General features: G+C 41.3%; 1 protein-coding gene across 40 annotated transcripts in view; it reads left to right on the top strand.

Annotated features, from left to right (window-relative positions):
• Positions 1-19,736, top strand: part of CLASP2 (cytoplasmic linker associated protein 2) — a 124,281-nt gene that overhangs the window by 14,494 nt on the left and 90,051 nt on the right. For 38 of the 40 annotated variants that reach the window (XM_061358473.1, XM_061358449.1, XM_061358447.1 and 35 more), the window contains exons 3-7: positions 6,956-7,059; positions 10,439-10,530; positions 10,933-11,008; positions 12,440-12,537; positions 16,643-16,713. In XM_061358473.1, the coding sequence (XP_061214457.1) occupies positions 6,956-7,059; positions 10,439-10,530; positions 10,933-11,008; positions 12,440-12,537; positions 16,643-16,713 (441 nt within the window). Of the gene's footprint in view, positions 1-6,955; positions 7,060-9,558; positions 9,711-9,812; positions 10,028-10,438; positions 10,531-10,932; positions 11,009-12,439; positions 12,538-16,642; positions 16,714-19,736 lie in introns of those variants that run through there. The other 2 variants (XM_061358484.1, XM_061358477.1) reach the window with 2 other exon arrangements.

Below are 19,736 nucleotides of genomic sequence, written 5' to 3'. Positions count from 1 at the left end.
GCTATCTTCTAGAAGAACTGAAGCAGATTAAGGAGTGTTTAGGAGTTACATCTTTGAGTATTTAAAACTACTCCTTGTTCTGTGATTAAAAGAGATTACATAAGAGTACATAATTACCCTGTCACCATCTATTTTCCCAGGTGATGACATTAATTAGTAAAATATTATATATCAGAAATAAAAGAGGATTAGAACTATGGGCAAGTGTAATGGCAATAGAGCTTATGGGAAAAGTCTGTACTCATAGTTTCATTTCTAAAAGAAGTGAATGTTCTCCACTTATTGCCCACTCATCTTCAAAGGAATGAGAAAAGAAAAGGTATAATAAAGGTATATGGACCCTGTGTGACATTTAATGTGGTGTGCTATCATGACATTTTCCTGCACATACTGAACTGCCCATTAGTCTATCATATAATTATCTTGTCATTCACTTTCACATACAACTTTCCAAGATATACTGCAAAATGTATTATAATTATCTGCAGATTAGAGGAAAGATACTTGACACTTAAGGACAAAACACAGGTTATACTTAGGTGCGTATACGTATAAGTCTGAATTAAACACATTTTACACACAAAGCCCCCACATGTAGATCTATATATATATGTATAATAACAGTTTCAAATTCTTATGGGAGGGACTCTTCATGAGGAACTGTAGTGATAGGACAAGGGGTAATGGGTTAAAACTTAAACAGGGGAGTTTTAGATTGGATGTAAGGAAGAAGCTCTTTACTGTGAGGGTGCTGAGGCACTGCAATGGGTTGCCCAGGGAGGTTGTGAATGCTCCATCCCTGGCAGTGTTCAAGGCCAGGTTGGACAGAGCCTTGGGTGACATGGTTTAGTGTGAGTTGTCCCTGCCCATGGCAGGGGGTTGGAACTGGATAACTTAAGGTCCTTTCCAACCCTAACCTGTGATTCTATGTAAAAAGAAACCAGTGGGCAAAAATACTTTTGGGAAGTTGTTGTAGTGCCATATACTAAGGTGTGAAACCAATTGCAAGTGTTAAAGTTCTTTCCCACTAGGCTTCTAGAAGTGATAGAACCACGTTTGAATTAGGCTCTTCATAGCAGTTTAAATGTTCTTTCAAATTTATTGTTACAATTAAGCATTCAAATATGTTGCCTGATTTATTTGCACATCCTTACAACCGCTTTAAATGTGCATTAATATTTGGAGGGTGCTTGGATTTAAAAGCAGTTGGTACAAGAATTCAGAAGTATTTGTTTGAGTAAGACTGCATTGAGATAAGTGACACCCAGCTTCTGATTTTTTTTCTCTCTCCTTCTTCATGATTGGTATTTTGGGATGGAAAATACCTAAATACACAGTTTAATCAAGATGTGACTCTTCAGTTAAGTGGATTTGATGATGTGTGGAGAATTGCTTTCCTCAACAGTGTGAAAACCAAGAAATGTTTTAGCATGAGTCTACCATGGATATATATATGTGTGTGTGTGTGTGTGTGTGTGTTTGTGTGTGTAATAGGAGTTTCAAATTCTTATCAGAGGGACTCTTCATTAGGATATATGGATATATGAGTTTATATATTTATATTTACATATTAATATATATTGATATTTATATATTTATATTTAGTATATGGATTTTAGATTGGATGTAAGGAAGAAGCTCTTTACTCTAAGGGTGGTGAGGCACTGGAATGGGTTGCCCAGGGAGGTTGTGAATGCTCCATCCCTGGCAGTGTTCAAGGTCAGGTTGGACGGAGCCTTGGTTGGAATGGTTTAGTGTGAGATGTCCCTGCCCATGGCAGGGGGTTGGAGCTGCATAATCTTAAGGTTCTTTCCAACCCTGATTGTTCTATGATTCTATAACATGTGGAAGAATATGGGATCTTCAGGTTCTAGGAACTGAGTTTTATTTTGTTTTCTATATATTTTATTATAATTCAAGAAACCTAATTGCTCAGATAATGTAAAGCAAGCTTTTGTACCTACGTGATAAGAGTCCTGTCTCAAAGACATCTTCTTGTGTCTAACTGCAGGTCAGGTGTGTCTGATACTGCCTTTTCATTTTATTGCTTATTGGGCTCAGGAAAAGCTGTCTGGATATCAATTGTAGGAATTGCGTAAGCACTAAAACACTACTGAGGCTTTCAGAGGAGACTTCATTATTTGGGGTGGGGGTGGTTCTTCTTTTCTTCTTCAGCCTAGATGTTTTGAATTGCTTTTATGTTTTCAAATGTAACAAGATGAATTTCCTGCAACATCTCAGAAAATCCTTATGTTTTCTTTGGTTCCCTCTATAGTGATCACAGCTGATTGTCATAGCTGATGTAAGCTGCAACTTTTTTTGCATCTTGGTGACAGTTTCTCTAAAGTTTTAATAAAAAAAATTAAAAAAGATAAATGTGTGCAGCCTTTGAAAGCTTCTTCTGTCCTGGCTGGCATTGGAATTTAGTAGTAGTGGGAATGAATGTTACCTGAAGTGATCCATGGCTGAAGTGCTAGGCTGTGATTTAGAGTACCATCTGCTTGCTGTCTGTGGACTGCTCACTGTATGACACCTAGAAATGCAGTGCTGTTAAATAAGAGGAGAGAAATCACAGCATTCCTTGGTTTCTGTTTGGTTCTAATTAATACTAGTTCTGTAAAGCCAGCCTAGAGCCAAACAGTTTTAAAAGATGACATGAACATTTGTTCTGTCTACTTTCTAGTTTCCTTGCTGGTCTGGTACAGGTTTTTGGACCTGAAGGCTCTGGTCTTGTGTTCCTGTGACCAAAATTTTGGTAGGTTAATGAATTAATTGTGTTAAACCAAAAAGGTGTGTTTTTTCCCCAAAAAGGTGTGTGTTTTCCTTCCACTGCCTGTGAAGAAGAGTGTTACCTCATTAATCCTGCTTTTCTTAGATGGCTTCTGGAGAGACCCAAAGAAACAATGTCTGAGATGGATTTGGATTAGACTTGCTGGGGACTGGACTTTATCCTGAGGAGGGGAAAGCCTGCTAATGGTTCTTTGCTTACAAGCAGCCGTTGGCCATGTGGGTGTGTTATTGTGGCTCTAGTATTGGCCCCATAGGAGCCTCTCTGGGCTCCTTTCTCTCCCATGCATTGTACCCAGCAGAACAGACTGCTTTTTCTGTCCTTGTTCTCTTTCTTTCCAATATAGCTGCTTAATGCTGTCCTTGAGCTGGCAGTTCCTGAGAAAATGAGGAAGATACTGATAGCTGCCTCAGTATAATCTGTGTCTGTCCTCAAAGCTTTTTCTTTTAATGTCTAAGAAGTTAGACTTTTTAGTAACAGAATTTCTGCCAGTGCTGATGTTGTTTCCCTGGCACAGATTCTTATTAGCTTAATGCTTTCTGTGGGTCTTTGCAGCAGAGCAGACATGGCCTATCAAAATGTGGGCCATTGAGATGGGTAGATGTGAGAGGGTAAGAGGCCGTCAGATGGGCACTTACAAAGAGCAGGTGTAATTGGCAGGAGAGCAGGAGCAGAAGTTGCTGTGAGGGATAACACAAACCGAAAAGCCCCATGTTTGTGTCACAACAGAAGGAACTCTTGTTAAAGTTTAACAAAAGGAAATTGTTGTGCTTCCAGTGGCATTCCAGCTGCAGGGGGATCATGCAGTTAAGCTGCTTGGCATTCTTAAAAACACATTGGGTGCTGTTCTAGGCACTGACTTCTGGGGTTTACTTGTTCATCATCTTCATTCCCTGTAAAAGGAATAAATCTGTCATCTCTCAAGGCTGTACCCAGACTCTCCAGGCTGGCTTTGGCCTTAATTCTGGTATCTGCTGTCCAGCTTGTGGTGATGAAGTCATTGTGTGAATGTGTAAAAGTGAAAATCTATTTAGGCTTACTGAGCCAAGAGAAGGCAGACAAAGAATGGAAGAGAAACTGATGGGATAATAAGCTCTGTTAGGGATATAGTAGAAAGGAGAAAGGGAATAAAGAGCATCTCAGATGTAAATAGCAGGGCAGTTTGATGTAGATCTGGTAGAATTATTGTATGCTATAGATTATTTTTGCTAACGCTCCTAAGTTTTCTTCAGCAATAAAGCCCTATGAAGTCGTGGTATAACAATGTAGAAATCTTAACAGGAAAAACTCAGGAGTAGCTGGTAGTGGTAGGAAACTTTGGCAATGTGGTGAAAAGGCTAATTGAATGGGATATAGTGCAAAAATAACCAGCAACTGCAAAGGGGAATCGGTGTTTCCTGTATTTAATATGTTTCTCTTCATATTGACAGAAGTAAATTAATAAAAGGAAGAAAGTTGCTGTATGTTAGGTTTTCCAGAGTCCCTTTCAAATAGTGAAGTAGTATAGAGTAGTAGTAAGTCCATACTGAATACAAGAAGTTATATAGTTCAGTGGGTAACTTGTTAGGAGACTACAACTTTGAATACCACCTTCATATATGGTCCTGCTTCTCCTTTCTCACCTTCCTTTTAACTCCAACATCTATTTGAGATCGTTTAGTTGCAGAGTGATGCTTTGAAACAACCATGTGCATATATTGTCACTGCAGCATAAAGGATGCTAATTCAATCATGGTAATGAAATGTATAAAACCTAGAGGAAAAGTATCAGCCAAAGTGATTGTTCAGTTGTATTTGGAATGAAGTGGCAGGGAGCATTGTTCTTACTGATTTATTTTCTGTCATTCAATTTTTGGAATGTAGTAGTGCTCTAATCTTCTAAAGTAGAGGCTTAAGTTATGATAAAGGGTGCCCTTGGATTGCAGGTATGACTTCAGCTGTAACTGGTAGGGGTAGAGATCTGCCTAAAGCTGCCTAAATCTTTCTGTAGAACCTTAGTGCATGCACATCCAGTCAATACTTCCTAAGGTGCCAGAACCTCCACGGGCTGTTCCTGTTGGCTCAGTTTCAACATAACTCTTGGCTCATGCATTTGATTGACACACCTGTATTACCTGGAATGTCTGAGCATGTCCTCAGTTCACTCTGCAAACAGACAAGTGCTGGTACGAGGGGCGGCATGAGCTGTGAGGGGGCAAAGGTGCTGCTTTCTATTGACAGCACCAGCTTCTCCTGGTGCAGAGCAAAAGCCTGTGTCGGTCTGTCATCTCTGATGCTGAGCTGTAACTGCTGCTGTGGGCTTAGGTGAGGTTTCTTATGAGAACTTGAAGTGTCTTGTGGTTTGTGATTTTGGCTGGGCAGGAGTAAGAGGAGTGAAGAGAGGCCAGGAGGCTTGGAGTAGGGGGAAGAGAGGGGTGATCAGCAAAACCAGGCTGCTGGGATGGACCCAAGTGTCTCAAATGGTGTCAGAATTTTTAGGGAAGAAGATGTGTTTCCCACTCATTCCTAGAAAGCACAGCTAACACAAATGGGCTATTTTTCTCTATTGCTCTTTTTATATGTCTCTAATGTTTGGAGAACAAGCGTTGAAGGCATTACAAGCTCAAGTTGAAATATATGTAATGGAGATTCCCTTCTGGTTGAGTGCTCTGAAACTTCTTCAGTAGGCAACCAGAGGTTTCCTGCTGGAGCCTTCTTTGACAGAGAGAATGAAATACCAAACTGAATATCAGCATTCGACAGCCTCATTTCATTTTCCTTATGCAAAAAGAATGTATCATGTCTTGCATGGGGTCCTACAGAAAGTAGAGATTTGATGGGGGAGTTAAGCCTGCAGCCATTCGGGTCCCTGAACAGCTCCCACAGCAGCTTGTCCCTCTGTGACAGGGGCCGGCGTGTTCAGCTCTGAAATGTGTAGGCTGAGGCATGGCTTAGTTCAATTCAACGGGGTGAGCTCATCTCTGTTCCACAGCTCCTAGTAGCTGTTCTCTGTGCTTGCCTTGGTGATGTGAGCGGAGCCCTGGTATCTGCAGCTCCGTGAACTGGCTCAGTGTGCTCATCAGTCACAAAGGAGCCCTGTTCCCGCAGGACTGGCACTCCCTGTGTTCCCCTCTGCTTCCCTGGGGCTGTTTCCCTCTCTGTAAACCTGGAGTTGCCTTCAGCTGTGCAGCAGTCAGCTCTAAGGTAGTAGACCTCACCTGTAACATGTGCCATGGGTAAAAGGTCCGTTTAGAAGTGCTGGAAAGAGTCATGGGAAGTGATGCTGGCATGAAAGATGCAATCAGTAAATGTAGGAGTGATGGGCAGTTTATGGGGAGGGGTCAGCTCTGTACTCCCCAGGATCCCTTACTGAGCTCTGGATGTTTTTTCTGTGCTCACAAACTGGGGACAAAAGCCACCCAAGCCACTGAACAAAACCAAACCACCCCTCCCAACACCCAAAGCAAACAACCAGCACCCCACCCCAACAAAACAACCCCAAAACCTCAACGCTTCACCCCAAAGGAAATACCAACCCAAACAAAATAACTCCAAACTCCTCAAACTATAAACTGAGAGTAGCTGTTCATTTATTTACAGGAGAACAGGGAGGGCAGATAGATGAGAAACACACAAACTTTGTAGCTGAAGATGTCAGGGGAATATCCAGAGCCAGGAGAATTCAGTGCTCAGATGAGGACAATTAGGAAGTGTTCCGATACAGCAGGAGGAGAAATTGAAACTTCAGTACTGTTAATACTCATGGCACAGAAAGGGCTGCTGGTTTTAGTGTAAGAACAGAGGAGACATCCTGAGTTTCTGATTCTGTCCCCTTTTCTCTTGCTGGCAACTTGGTTGTTCAGTTATCACTATAAAATCATGAAGTGCTGTTAAAATTCTTTCAGATATCCCTTTCAAAAACTAGAGCAATACTGTTATTTACTGCCTGAGTAGAATAGGACAGTTAATTTGGTAGCAATCACTGTAAAATACCCTCAAGCGTTCAGAAGTGTGACAGCAAATGCAGCGAAAGGTGATTTTTAGCTGGACTTTAATATGTTTTGACAAACTTAAAATCAGTATTGTTTTTTGTATGAGATGTATTTTAAATCTGTTTTAGGAAATCTCTGTAAGCATCAGAAGATCTTCACTGGGGGGTTAATCTTTTTTTTCTTGTCTCTTTTGCAGTTCTCCTGCCTTTGATCGATCGTATGGGAGATGCCAAAGACCAAGTTCGGGAGCAAGCACAGAATCTCATATTGAAATTGATGGATGAAGTAGCACCACCCATGGTATGATTACTTAGTGTAGGTTCAGGTGGAGGCCACCAGTGGGTTTATGGCTTGTGTATGAGCTTACCTCTGAATATGTGACAGTGGTGTGGTGACTGATAATGGTGCAAAGGCTGAAGATATCCTTCCTGGGGTAACACTGATGCATTGTTCAGCTGGAGATAGAAATCTGGCAGTGCAGTGCTGCAGTCTTTGCATATGGGTGCTGCATTCTGAGTAGATGGGTTTGTGTCATGTGGCAGAACTCTGTCAGTTAAAGCATGTTTGAAGCATCCTCCTGGCTTTGAGTTTGCATAACGGGAATAAATAAGCTCTGACTTTGGTTTAAAATTAGCTTTGTACTTGAACATGGAGTAGTCCTGCAGTTGAGGCCATCAATTCTAATGTAGAAAATATGGCTTTCTAGATGTATGACAGGTGCTCTGTGTGAACTGTGGGCAAACTGAGGGGGGAGTTAAGGTGCCCTCTTGATTGAGTTTGAAGTTTGAGTTAAGCAAATTTACAGCCCTTAGCATTAGGTGGCTTCCATCCTAGGAAGTTAGGTGCTCAATCTTCCAGTTTCTGCTCTGAGTCTGAAAAACATAGGCTTGTTTAACAGGGTTATATTGTTCGAGCAGTGATGTTGTTTGGAACTCTGGGTGTCAATAGGGACTTTGAATTTGAGTTTTTAGTTTCTGAAGCAAATCTGTCAGAGTTTGAAGTGCAGAAGCTTATAGGGAACATCTTGGGTTTTGTGAGGAAAAATAAGGTTTGTTTGTGTGCTAATTCCTGTCTTGTTTTATTCATAGACAGAGATTTGGATGTTTGTGCGCAGAGAATAAGATTTACTTGATGTGCAGTCAGAAAACTGTTCTTGGTTGCTTTGTTTGCCTCATAGGGAAGACGAGGAATGTCTGGCAAATATAAAAGCATATTTATCTCCCTTCCGATGTGAGGCATTTTCTTGCATGATTTGGTCACAGATCTGACTGGGGTTTAGGCATCAAAGTCTAGTGGTTTCATCCACAGAGACATGCCTTGACCTTTTCAAGAAATCCCATTTTGATTGTAGTCATTGCCAAAGAGACATTGCAGCATTTTTTCATGCCCAAGAGCAAGTAGCCCATGAGTGACATGTTCCTGTGCCCAACATGCTCCGAAGTACCTGACATTGAGACCTGAAAGTACACCTACCTCTACAGTCACAGCATTTGGATAAATGCAGAGCATCTTGGAGACAGACACCTTCATTTGAACCATTGCTGATAAAAACTGTGGTGATAATTGCTTCGTGCTAGGCCCTCATTATGGAAGTGCTTTAGATTACTGGTCCATCTTTTAGTCTCTGAAGAGTTGGTAGGCTGGTGGTTGTACAATGAGGTCATGGAAGGAAGCTTCCACCCCCTTGGAAGCTTATTCACAGTGTCAGAAAGAATACTAGGTGTGTGATGTGGAAGGAGCAGCGTGTGTAAGAGAAGGGATGGTTCTTGTGGTAACTCCCCCAGGGTGGAAGAAACCCGGCTTCAGTCATTTGCTCTCAGGACAGCCTACGTATCATTAAAAATGTGGATGAAAAGCACTGATCGTCCTCACAGCAGGGACAGCAACAGAAAAATCTCTCCTGTGCCTCCAACACTGAAATACAGAGTTTTAGGCTCCATTTGATGCAGAGAAACATCCTTTTGGAAGAACTGGGTGCAGTAATCTTTTGGGGATAAGTCCTGTAAGTTTCTTTCCAACCAACTCATCTTGTCTGTTCTAGTGTGTTGTTGAATGATATTGAGTTTGTTCTGTTGCCAGTTCCCTTTTCTTGGTTTAGATGTGTTTGGGTCTTTCTGTTTGTTTGGGGTTTTTTTATGAGTGAGAACTAGACATAGCTGGTTATGGGCAAGAAAGCATAAAAATAAGAGTATCAGTGGTATAAACGATGCATGGGACAAAGGAAAAGTTGGCATCAACTAGCGAGTTGTGAGAGTTGACATTTCTAAGCAGCCATTTGGATTTCTCTATTTAGAAGAACTGAGTTACAAAAGTAGGGTAAATTCAGTGAATTTCTCTTAGCCTGCTTTGTTTCATCACTCTACAGCTCCCTCCCTACCTGTATGCTTTGTACCCTAGCATGGAGACTTCCATTTTCCCATGTTTTTCCAGGACAGTGGCTCAGCTGGAAGGATGTTTTCTTCCATGAAATCCTGTTGTTTGTTGTTAATCTGTGCAGTTTTAACAAGCTGTATCCTGCTTGTTTGAGCAGAATGTAATGAAACGTGAAACAAACCAACCAGAAACCACAGATGGGACAAAGCGATCAAGCAAGGCTCTAACTGGAGAGTTTTTACATCTGCTGTGAAGTGTGCTGCCTCCTGAATGGAGAGGATGCAGTGTTTCCTGCTCTTAGGCTGGCTGTCTTTGATGAGTTGCTGTTTGTGAGGGTTTGGGTTGGTTTTATTCAGGAGGGTGAACAGGGCTGCAGTCATTCCCATGCAGCGCACCTAAGTAGATGTGTATGGAGGGACTGACTGCACGCTGCAGTGGCCCCATTCGGAGCAGGAGCGAGGGTGGTGCCTGGGCTGGGCGCTGTGCAGCCATCGCCAGCAGGCTCCCCGCTGCTGGGGCTGTCATGGCAGCACTGCCGCCGCATCTGCGCCGGAACACCGCCGGGAATCCCCAGCCCCGTAAGCTTCACCTTTGTGCTTCTTGCACCCTAACGTGCAGCTAGAGAAGGACAAGGAGATGGACAGGTACAGAGATAAACGGAGGAGGGAAGGGCTAAAGGCAGGCAGTGGAAAAACTAAGTGCGCAAGAAGGGGGATGAGGGTTCAGAGAGCCGTAGAGACGCAGCACGGGAAGCGGCACAGCACAAAAGGAGGAACGAAAGCAGAGCAGAAATGGAAGCGAGGGAATTAGCATGAATGGACTGAAAGAAATAACTGACACAGGAAGAAATACATTTAAAGCAGAAGTAGGGGGGAATTGGACAGCAGGAGTGTGGGTAAGGATGAGCTGAAATGAAGGAGAGATTTTGGCAGGGAAACAGAATATGAAGCAAGAAGAATACAGCAACTTCTGCTTGAGTCAGTGGTTTGTGGTGTCAGCGTTTGCTTGGTGTGTGTTAACTGTAACAAATCTGTATGTTTCTAAGAGCTGTTGCTCAAAGACTACAAATACTCAGCTACGTTTCTGAAGTGTTCTTACAGATTGTTTTTGGTATAGGAATAGTTCGTGTTGTGTTCCATGCTGTGCATTTTGTAGCTGCATTTTAGCTGAGAAGTGCCTTTACTTCTCTGGTGGACCTGTCTTCTGCTGCTTTCTTGCAACTGTTATGAATGTGGTTATAAAATACAAATAGATTTACATCTTGTTGTGCTCTCGGTAATCAAAGACAACTGTTTCTGTTTTATAGCACATTTGGGAGCGCCTTGCTGTTGGTTTTAAACACAAGAACTACCGATCCCGAGAAGGAGTGTGTTTGTGTCTTGTTGCTACCTTAAACATGTAAGCTTTGTGTTTCTATGGAGATGTAATGGTTCTCCCCTTCTTCTGAATGGCATTCTTCTCTGAAACCAGTACTTGAAGAAGTCTGGTTCAATAAATTGATAAATGGGAAAAATCAAACCATTTCACTTGTGAGCTTTCTGAAAGAAAGACTGAAGCTGTAGTATTTCTGCCTTATTTGAAAGTAGACAGAGGACTAGTAAGAGAAAGATGGAGCTTGATTGATGCAAGTCTGTATTTTATCAGTGCTAAGCTGAAACTTTACTTCTGCATGAAGTGTTTTGTTTTTCTGTTAAAAAAAAAACACAAAAAAACCCAACCAGACCCAAACCAACAACAAAAAAAACCCAAGCATTTAACTTATATTTTTAACTATAACTTTTATTTTTTATTATTTTTTAGTTATGGTGCACAATCATTAACTCTCAGCAAGTTGGTACCGCATCTGTGTATAGCGCTCGGTGACTCCAACAGTCAGGTAAGGGTTTCATTACTTACTGGTGCATTGATAACCATACCTTGGCAGAGGGATGAAAGTCACATAAACGTAGATTAAGAACAGCCAATACTCCTGCTTGTATACAACAGATCATTATTTTCTACCATGAGCAACAATAAACCCATTTTCTTCTGAATCAGTCTATCCATTGGCCCATGAAAGCAGAGCTGCACAGGCAGCGGTGTTGTGATGTACTGGCCCCTTCAGTTTTGTCTTCAGAGGCTGAGATTTGTCGTTACAGTTGTTTCTTATAGAGCATGTTGAAAGAAAAGGGAAAAAAATACATTGACAGGAAGAATTGCCTCCAGGAGGAGCCCCTGCATGAGACCTGTAACAGCCGGCCACATTTGCTAACATTATCATGTGTAATGATTTCCTAAATGGGACCCAAATGACATTTGAGTACATGCAAGGACTGTAGTTAAAACCAGTCCATTAAGCATCTTGCAGTGAAAATGAAGATGCAGTTTATAATGGTGATAGCTGAACTTCAGAAAACCTTAAAATGGAAATTAATAACATCTCAATCTATCTGAAGGTGTAGCTGGGAGAAAAGGCCAAGAATACAGTAAGGGAGAAGGTAGCATTAGTAGGAGATGGACAAATAAACAGGATATGCTTTATGCTTAATTTATGGATGCAGCGAAGTCCATGTCTCCTGTATAGTGTAGCATTGTTCTAGTGTAGAGAAAATCTGTTAGGAAATTGTTCTGTTTGTTGATCACTAGAATGGATGGTAGTTCTATCTTGATAGAGCAATCGTGGGTTTAGTTCAAACTGTTGCAAAGAACAATACTGAAGTAATTCCAGGAATTCTTTGTAGAGAATAATGGCATTTACTAACATGCATATTTGGCAATTGTTGTTACCATGACTGTGGTTTAAGGTTCTTAAAGAGGCACTGTCTCCTTGCTGTAGCTGCTCTTCCTGTCTTGTCTTACTTCCTTGCTTGTGCTAATATGATGGTAATGCCTGTTGAAGGAAGTAAAGGAAACACTGGTCAATTTGACTGATTCTTGTGAGCAGTCAGGTCCTTGGTTTTCCAGAAGGGCTTCACTGTGTGTAGAAATAGATGAAGGCAAAGTGGAGTGGCAGGGACTAACTTTTGGAAGCACTGCCCACTGTCAGAGTCCTAAATAAAGCACTGGGGCTGTTCTTCTCATGTCAATCCCAGGAATTCCCTCTAGAGCTGTTATTTCTAGGATTTTTCATTTACCATCTGGAGATGCTCTAACTTGGAACAATACCATATTGAAATAACAGTTGTATTTCCTTTTGCTTCCATCCTTACCGTTGCAAGTGTTTTGTGAAATGAGTTGGCATGCAGGTCGATGGAAGCTGGAAGATCGTCAGCAAATGTTGTTTTGGTTTTGGTAACCCTGAAGTGAACTGTTTAATCTGCATCCACAGGTGAGAGATGCTGCCATTCTAGCCATTGTAGAGGTTTATCGGCATGTGGGAGAGAAAGTACGACTAGATCTTACAAAGAGAGGAATTCCTCCTGGAAGGTGAGTTAGATGTTGTGATTTGGTACTCCTGAGCTGCTCTGTGTTACTGTTCTTTGTCACAACTCTAAATTCACTAAAAACTTGGGTTTAAAATGATGACAATTTGCATTTTATCTTCTGGTTAGTTTTGCATCCATCGTGATGCTCCTAGTGTTATTGACTTTGTTTTGCTGGGTTCTTTTCTGCTTGGAAGAGGCCTACAAGTGTACGATGAAAGCAGCCTCACAGTCAGCAGTTAGATTTTAACTGACTTGAAGAGAAGCTGAGAGCTTGACAGAACTAGAGAAATTCTTCACAGTTAAGTAAATACATAGTAGGGCATATTGGGGAGCATAGTGGGGAAATAGAAAATACTTGGATATATACATCTTGTTCCTTCTTCTAGAGCTGCTCTTTAGCCTCAGTGTAGAATAGTCTCAAGCACTTAAATCAACACTTACATATATTGTCCATGTGGGAAAGAGAACAAGCATGCGTGTGCAGTGAGTGTGGCAAACCAACAAGCTCCTGCTTTCTTGAAGATACTTATAATGGAAGAATTTTACCTCCCTTGCTTCTTGCTAAGTACATCAAATCAGTCCTTTCCAGCCTGGGTGCTTGCTTATGGGGTACAGTTAGATGATAGAGATGCTTTACAAAGTAACTGCTTCCCAGTTCTGAAGTTGCAGTTCTGGGGTTCAGGAGGAGTGTTCAGTGCTTTAACTGCTACACATGCTATCCCAGGACATGGGATGTGACTTGCAGAAGGTGCAAGGAACTTTTGGAAATGCATATTTCATTGGCCCTTTCTCTTTCTTTCTGCCTATGGGAATGTGTACACATTCTTTTCTGTTTAATGACTGTCACACTTTTAGACTATTAGGAGATTTTATGGTTTAAACTGCATTGTTACTACAGTTCCAACAGTTGAGTTCCATGGCAGATAACTGGAACATACCAGAGAAGATCCTTCTTGCACTAAGATAGGGTCTTGGACATCTTTTGAAGCAGGGAATAAGAGCAAAAGAGTGCAGTTAAAAGCCTTTATGTTGTGTATGTTGGGTCTGACCATAAGTTTAGGTTCAGCACTCGTGTTCACATCTCCAAGAGATACAAACTGAGTAAATCTTGGGGTCCAAATGGGATTAAACGCCATAGGAGCTTTGTATCCTCAGGGCAATCAAGTTGTTATTTCTACTGTCTGAATCAGCTGAGTACAAAATTCCCCCTGATCTGGAAGCAAGCACAGTTGCACTACTTGCATTTGCATAAAGAAGCAAGGCTCTACTTGGGGAATCTTAAATGGGTTGTTGCCACTCAATCTCAGCTGTCTTGTACCTGACAGTCAAGGCTACTGCCAAATAATACATGGGCTGAGGCTGTGCTGTGTCCTCTGCAGCAGTTTTTAGGCTGGGATGAAGGGGGGAGTTACGATGTACTTCAGTTACATATAAGGCTCCTTGTCTCTGTGCCATCCATCGCTGATAGGACGCAGAGTCCCTGTAGCCTATTCTTCCTCCTTCACAGAAGTAACAAGGCAGTTGACAAAGCTCAGGACAGACAGATTAGCTCTATGGTAGCTCAGACCTCTACTGTAAGATTATTTCTTCCCCAGTGCCTGTCAGAAGTTCTCCATTCCCTTAGGTGCATTAAAATGTTCATGTGGTTATGCATGAGCTACAATCTATGGAATAAACCCCTTTGATGCGTTATATCATCTTCTTGTTTTGAGACGAATCTGTGCTCACGTTTGTGTGTCTGGGTGGGTTTTAAGGGGGTTAAGTACTACGGATAATCTGCAGTTCTGACATGGCTGCTTTCAGTTGTCAAGTTCAGCCTCAAAGAACTGCACTGCAGCTCCTTCACTGTACGGCAGTGCGTTACAAACTGGGTGTAAACATGACTGTTAAGAGAAAACCCTATCAGTGCAGTATTTGCTGCACATGTGATCGAGTAGAACGGAGGCTTGTTTAGTTTCCATAACAAATTACACATTCGAGATGTGTGTGTTGCTGCTTGAATGCACTCTGTCCTAAAGCACTGAGAATAAGAGCTCATGTCTGCTGGAAGGAAGGCAGGAAAGTCAATCAGGCATTGTTCGGAGAGATTGTTCAACTTCCTTAAATATGCAAATGGCATATGCATGTTGTGTCTATATAAGGCCAAATGTAGTTAGTCATTTAATAACAGTAGGCTTACCAGGTTTTGTAATCTGCACCTGGTAGGTTTGCATTGGTGGGAAACTGGATTTTCTGGAGAAGGTTATTGGACCTGTTGGAGTCCAGGTAGGCGATGAAAGATGATTGGATCTTACTTTGCTATTGGAGCTTTCTTTGCTGTTACTGTAGCTTTCTTCAGTGCATCTTCACACATTACAAAGATAAATTTATGAATTTATTTATTAAAACAGTGAGTTCCTTTTTTTTATTATCTTTTCAACTTAAAAATCTCAGAATAATACTGTGGTTTCTGTCTGAAACAGTCCTGTCTCGGAAAAAAGCAGTATCAAGTCAGTGGCTGGAAATTTGGATGTGGTTTTCCCTTTGGTTAAAGCTGCTGCCAAAGAGGTTTGATGGTTTTTTATCAGGCATGGAAGCATTAGTGCTAATAAATTTGTGAATACCGAAAGTGGATGTTGTATTCCTTGTTCTTGCCAAGAATAGTGAATGGGTTTTGTTCTATATGGGTCAAACTGAATTTGTTACAGTGTGGAATCCATGGGGCTGATCATCCCTGAATGGCAATGGTGTATGTGGTTCTGGACAGCAAGTGCTTGGTGTGAGCATTAAAAGCTCTTAAAGGCTTTTCAGGCAGCCATCTGACAGCTTTTCCCACTGTTACTTGAGGAACGTAAATGTATAAAACCAAATATTTGTTTGGTTCTTATGTCTAAGGCCACAACTCTATATCCTGAGAAGTTAAAGCATTTTTCAGTACGTGTTTCTGTATGCCACATTTCATGTGCTATGCACATTCTACTTATCTGTCTAGTTCATGCTGTAGATGAGGTCCATCTGTGTGTCCAGATGTGGCCACATGTTTGTGCAAGATCATTTTTGGGGAGGGTTTCTTTTCTTTCCTTTTCTTTGGAAGGGGGAAGTAAGGAGAACTGAATGCAGGGTTTCATATGGGCCATTTCCTGCTTTGGCCTCACTCTGGATATGAAGAACAGACTAGCCAGCACCCTTTCTTCTTTAACTTCCTGCTGTTGTCAGGGGAGTGGTGCTCTTTTGCCTCTGCATCACAAGGTCCAGACTTTCAGGTATCCCTCTGTGCAGCTGAACAGTGAATTATGTCAGGACAAACCTGTTGCTGATGTGGGGGTCACGTTTGTTCCGGGAGGTACTTCACTGCTTTTACTGAGTTTTCTACAGGAGTGATCAGAAATGGCTCTTTAAGGCAGCTTTTTTGCTTGAATAGCGTTTCCTCCCCTGTGGGATTAATTTGCCAGTGTGGAGTGTTGGGGATCTTTGATTTGGTTTTAGTGGGGGTTGGTTTGGTTTTGTTTAGGTTTTATTCTGTTTGCTTATTTGGGGTTTTTTCCTATTTATACATAGCTCAGCACCTGCAGAGTGGTTTCAGTTGTGAGAGTTGAAATCAGGGCTGTGCTTGTCAAATGTAACTGAGGTGTTCAGTGTACCTTAAGCTTAGGAAAAAGTCTTGCCTTTGTTCTTGCTGTGGAAGTGCTGACTCCTGCAGGGGTTCCTTCATAGCAAAACTGAGGGAATTCTGAGGAAACCCAGCAATTGTTGCAATTAAATCCCCATTTTTGCCTTCCCCATGAACACTCCATAGCTCAAATCGTTGCCTTTTGGTATGGTGTATTAATAGTGACATCACAGACGTTTGAACCCAGTATATACGATTACTGAACTTGAATTTAGCCTTGTAGTCATTTTTAATCATGCTAATGCCAATGCTCAGTTTTGTTCTTTGCTAAATTGACTTGGTTTTCTGTGCAGTTGTGCGAAGAGACTCAGCTAAAGAGGAGTCCTTTAGGAATTGCTTCCTGATGCTCTTAATCCCTTGTTTATTCTGTATTACAGCTCTATAGATTACAATGAACTGATTTTACCAGTAACCTGGGGGATTTCAGAGATGTAAACTATTTTGTTGTTGTTCACAGGTTGCAAACAATCTTTGCAAAATTTGATGAAGTAAGAAACTCTGGAAATATGAGTATAAATAGCATCAGTGGTGAGTATGAAATATATATTTGTAATGAGCTTTAGATTAATACAGTGTTTAAATAATAACATTTTCAATGTGAGATGAATGATTAGAAACATGTAAATACTAAGAAAATGAGACCCAGTGCAATAAGCTTATAGTGTATTAGTGAAAGTATTTGTTGGACTGCAGACAGAATACACTTGGAAAAGGTGTTGAAACTGCATGGAAAGGAGCAGTCAGTCTTTAACAAGTTACACATGTGCTCAGGAGAGGATTCAAGAATGCTGCAGAGTGTTCATGCATGGGGGAAACCGATCAGATGAACTGTTATCCTTTCTCACAGGATGTTTCTAAAGAACATGGTAGTTTATTAATGGATGTGTTCTATTTCTTCTCAGTTAAAATGATGAATAATGACTATAATAGAGGGAGTTTTAAGTTATAAAAATAGGTGAGTGCAGCATTCAAAGATGAATGTTGAAGTTAAGACCTGACTTTGAGCTTTTTATTTTTGGAGTCTTTCATAAAAAGAAATCCTGTTGTGCAGAGAACCCTTGTTGCTTTCTACTGTTTTCTTGATATAGTATTTTATAGTATTAAAGAGCAAGACCATCATTCTTATTTAAAACTATAAGAATTAAAAAGGTACATAACAGCACAACAATGGAGTGATGGTGGAAGTGGCTTTAATGGGGTTGGTTTTGAAAGCCTTGTTGCCTTATGCAAGGAATGAGGAGACCTTGTTTGATAGGGGAGGGTTTTCCATCTTCCTTTCAAAGCAACTATGTTGACCGAAAAGGCTTTGCTAGATCTCAAAGGTGTAACTGCAAGAGAAGTATTCTGAGGAAAGCGTATGATTTGTTAATATCCTCAGATACACCTTTTAGTTATAAGCTTTCACACCCTTTTCTTGTTAGTGAGAAAACAGCAAAGACTGTGGATTCAAAGGAATGTGTTTTTACAGCCTTTGAGGCAGTAAGTTTCTGTGCTGCATGCTGCTTTGAAATACAACGTTGCTGTTCCTGAACACATGGAGGTTACAAAGATAGGTTTGTAAGGGTTAATATTAAAACCCAAAGGAAACATGCTGATTTTGGTAAACCATTGTCTTTTGCATTCCAAGCTAAAACTGCTGCATAGCTTTGAGATGTTCAAGGATGGATTTATATGTGCATTTTTCCATTGGTACTTCTCAGGAGAATGGAGAAAGTTACATGATGGACTGTAAATGCATTAAAGTAATTGAAATGTATACGAAAATATCAATACAACATTGCTGGACCAGTTTACACAGCACTTTGAAGCTTTTTGTCTTGGCTTTAAGAGAGCTGATTAAGTTTTGGGGGTTTTTAAAGCCATTTCTATCCCATCTTTACCATGCAGACGTTAATGCTGATCTGCAGCAGTACACACCATTTAGTTAGTTTCATAAGTTACAACTTCTATGTGGAAGTTCCTCTTACTCTGTTTTGATTTGGCAGGATCCCTCTTTCAGTGTTTTTCCTTGAGCCTAGTTTATCTGTTGCATCCATCTAGAGAATGTTTTAGTGTTATTGAAAAGCTTCTCTTCCATTGTTAGTGCTTTCTCTTGGCTTTGTCCTTCATTATTCTCTGAAGGACGGTTTGTGTTTACTGCTTGCACATGTAGATTGAAAGTTACTGTTGAATTCCTGTAGCCTTGTTACCAACTTTTCTTTCAGGAGCTTTATCAAACATCTCTGGGTAAAGGCCAAGGTTTAATGTCTAAACACATCTGTTTCAGTGCTGAGGACTGTTTTAGTGCTTTTGATATTTTGGAGCAGGGTTTGGGATGGCAGGAGGGGAATAGGGTTGTTTCCATAGAAGGGGGGGGAAAACCCCTTTTAAACAGGCTTTACTATAATGAGACTGGTGCAGCTCTATTTGGCCTTTTTACCAGCAAAAGCACTGTGGTTTTGCCAGGTGGAGTTACTTCCCAAACAAGTTAACTGAACTGATGAGGGTTCTCTTCAGTGTGTGATGGCTAGGGAAGGGCTTGCTGACACAATGTGGAAGCTGTCAGCTTCTTCAGCCCTGGCTGGCGCTTTCTTGTGTTGACCTAGTTTCTGAGAACCCAGAGATGTGACTGAGGCTTCCTGTATCAAAGAATGCTAATGTCAGTTGTTCCGTCTCATTATTCAGCATGTTCTTAGGAGGGGAAAGCAAAGAAGAATAGAATCCTCAAAACTTGAAGCTTTTAACAATCTGAATACAAAAACGTTTTCCAGAGTATTTGAATAATCAAAACATGTATAGAAAAACCAAATACTTCCACTAACGTGATTAAACACGTGGCTGGTATTTAAAGCATTGTGTTGGTATGCTTGGCTATGTGGGAGAGAAACACAGGGAGGAGAGGAGCCTGCAGCCTGTCATAGCTGCAGTCTTACGCATGCTGGTAGATTTAATACCTTATTATCCCTGTGATTGTGTTGGGGTGGACCTGGCCTGAGCAAGCCCTTTAGTCTTGTGTTACCATCTTCCTTTATTGACTCTGATCCCTGATGGAGCTATAAAGAGGAGGAGGCCAAGGAGTTACCATTAGAGACTGACAGATCCCCTTGGAGGGCAGAGAAGGGGAAACTACATTGAAACGAGTGTGAATGGACTAATAGGGGCAGGATGCAGTGAGGGGTTTCAAAAGCCAGCAGATGAGGAGCCACCGTGTATAACAAGGAGACTGGGAAGGAGTCTTAGTGCTTTTGCTTGGTGAGGATGACTTAACACCACAGTGCTAACTTGCCTTTCATTTCCTTTGGTTTTTTTCCTTCACGTTTTTCCCTTCCCTCATCTTCCCTTGCCCTCAGATATGGATAGGAAAAGCAGAGGTCATTTCAGCAGTGTGAATGATGTGAATGAGTTAGCTGCTATGAAAACCTTGCTCATGTTGTGCGTTAAGAGAACCCCATCAGGATGTTTGCCTGGTGAGCAGAATCTTCTGCATGCTGCTGGTTCTGCCTTTCCACTCCACCAGGAATACACATATCCCTGTGAACCGGAGAAGGTTCTTCAGAGCACTTCCCCAGTTC

The sequence above is a fragment of the Neopsephotus bourkii genome, unplaced genomic scaffold (genome assembly GCF_033783945.1).
Source record: "Neopsephotus bourkii isolate Nb327-2 ecotype Australia unplaced genomic scaffold, CSIRO-AGI_Nbou_v1 NB_942, whole genome shotgun sequence".
NCBI classification, from domain to species: Eukaryota; Metazoa; Chordata; class Aves; order Psittaciformes; family Psittacidae; genus Neopsephotus; species Neopsephotus bourkii.
This window is presented reverse-complemented; position numbering and strand designations above follow the sequence as displayed.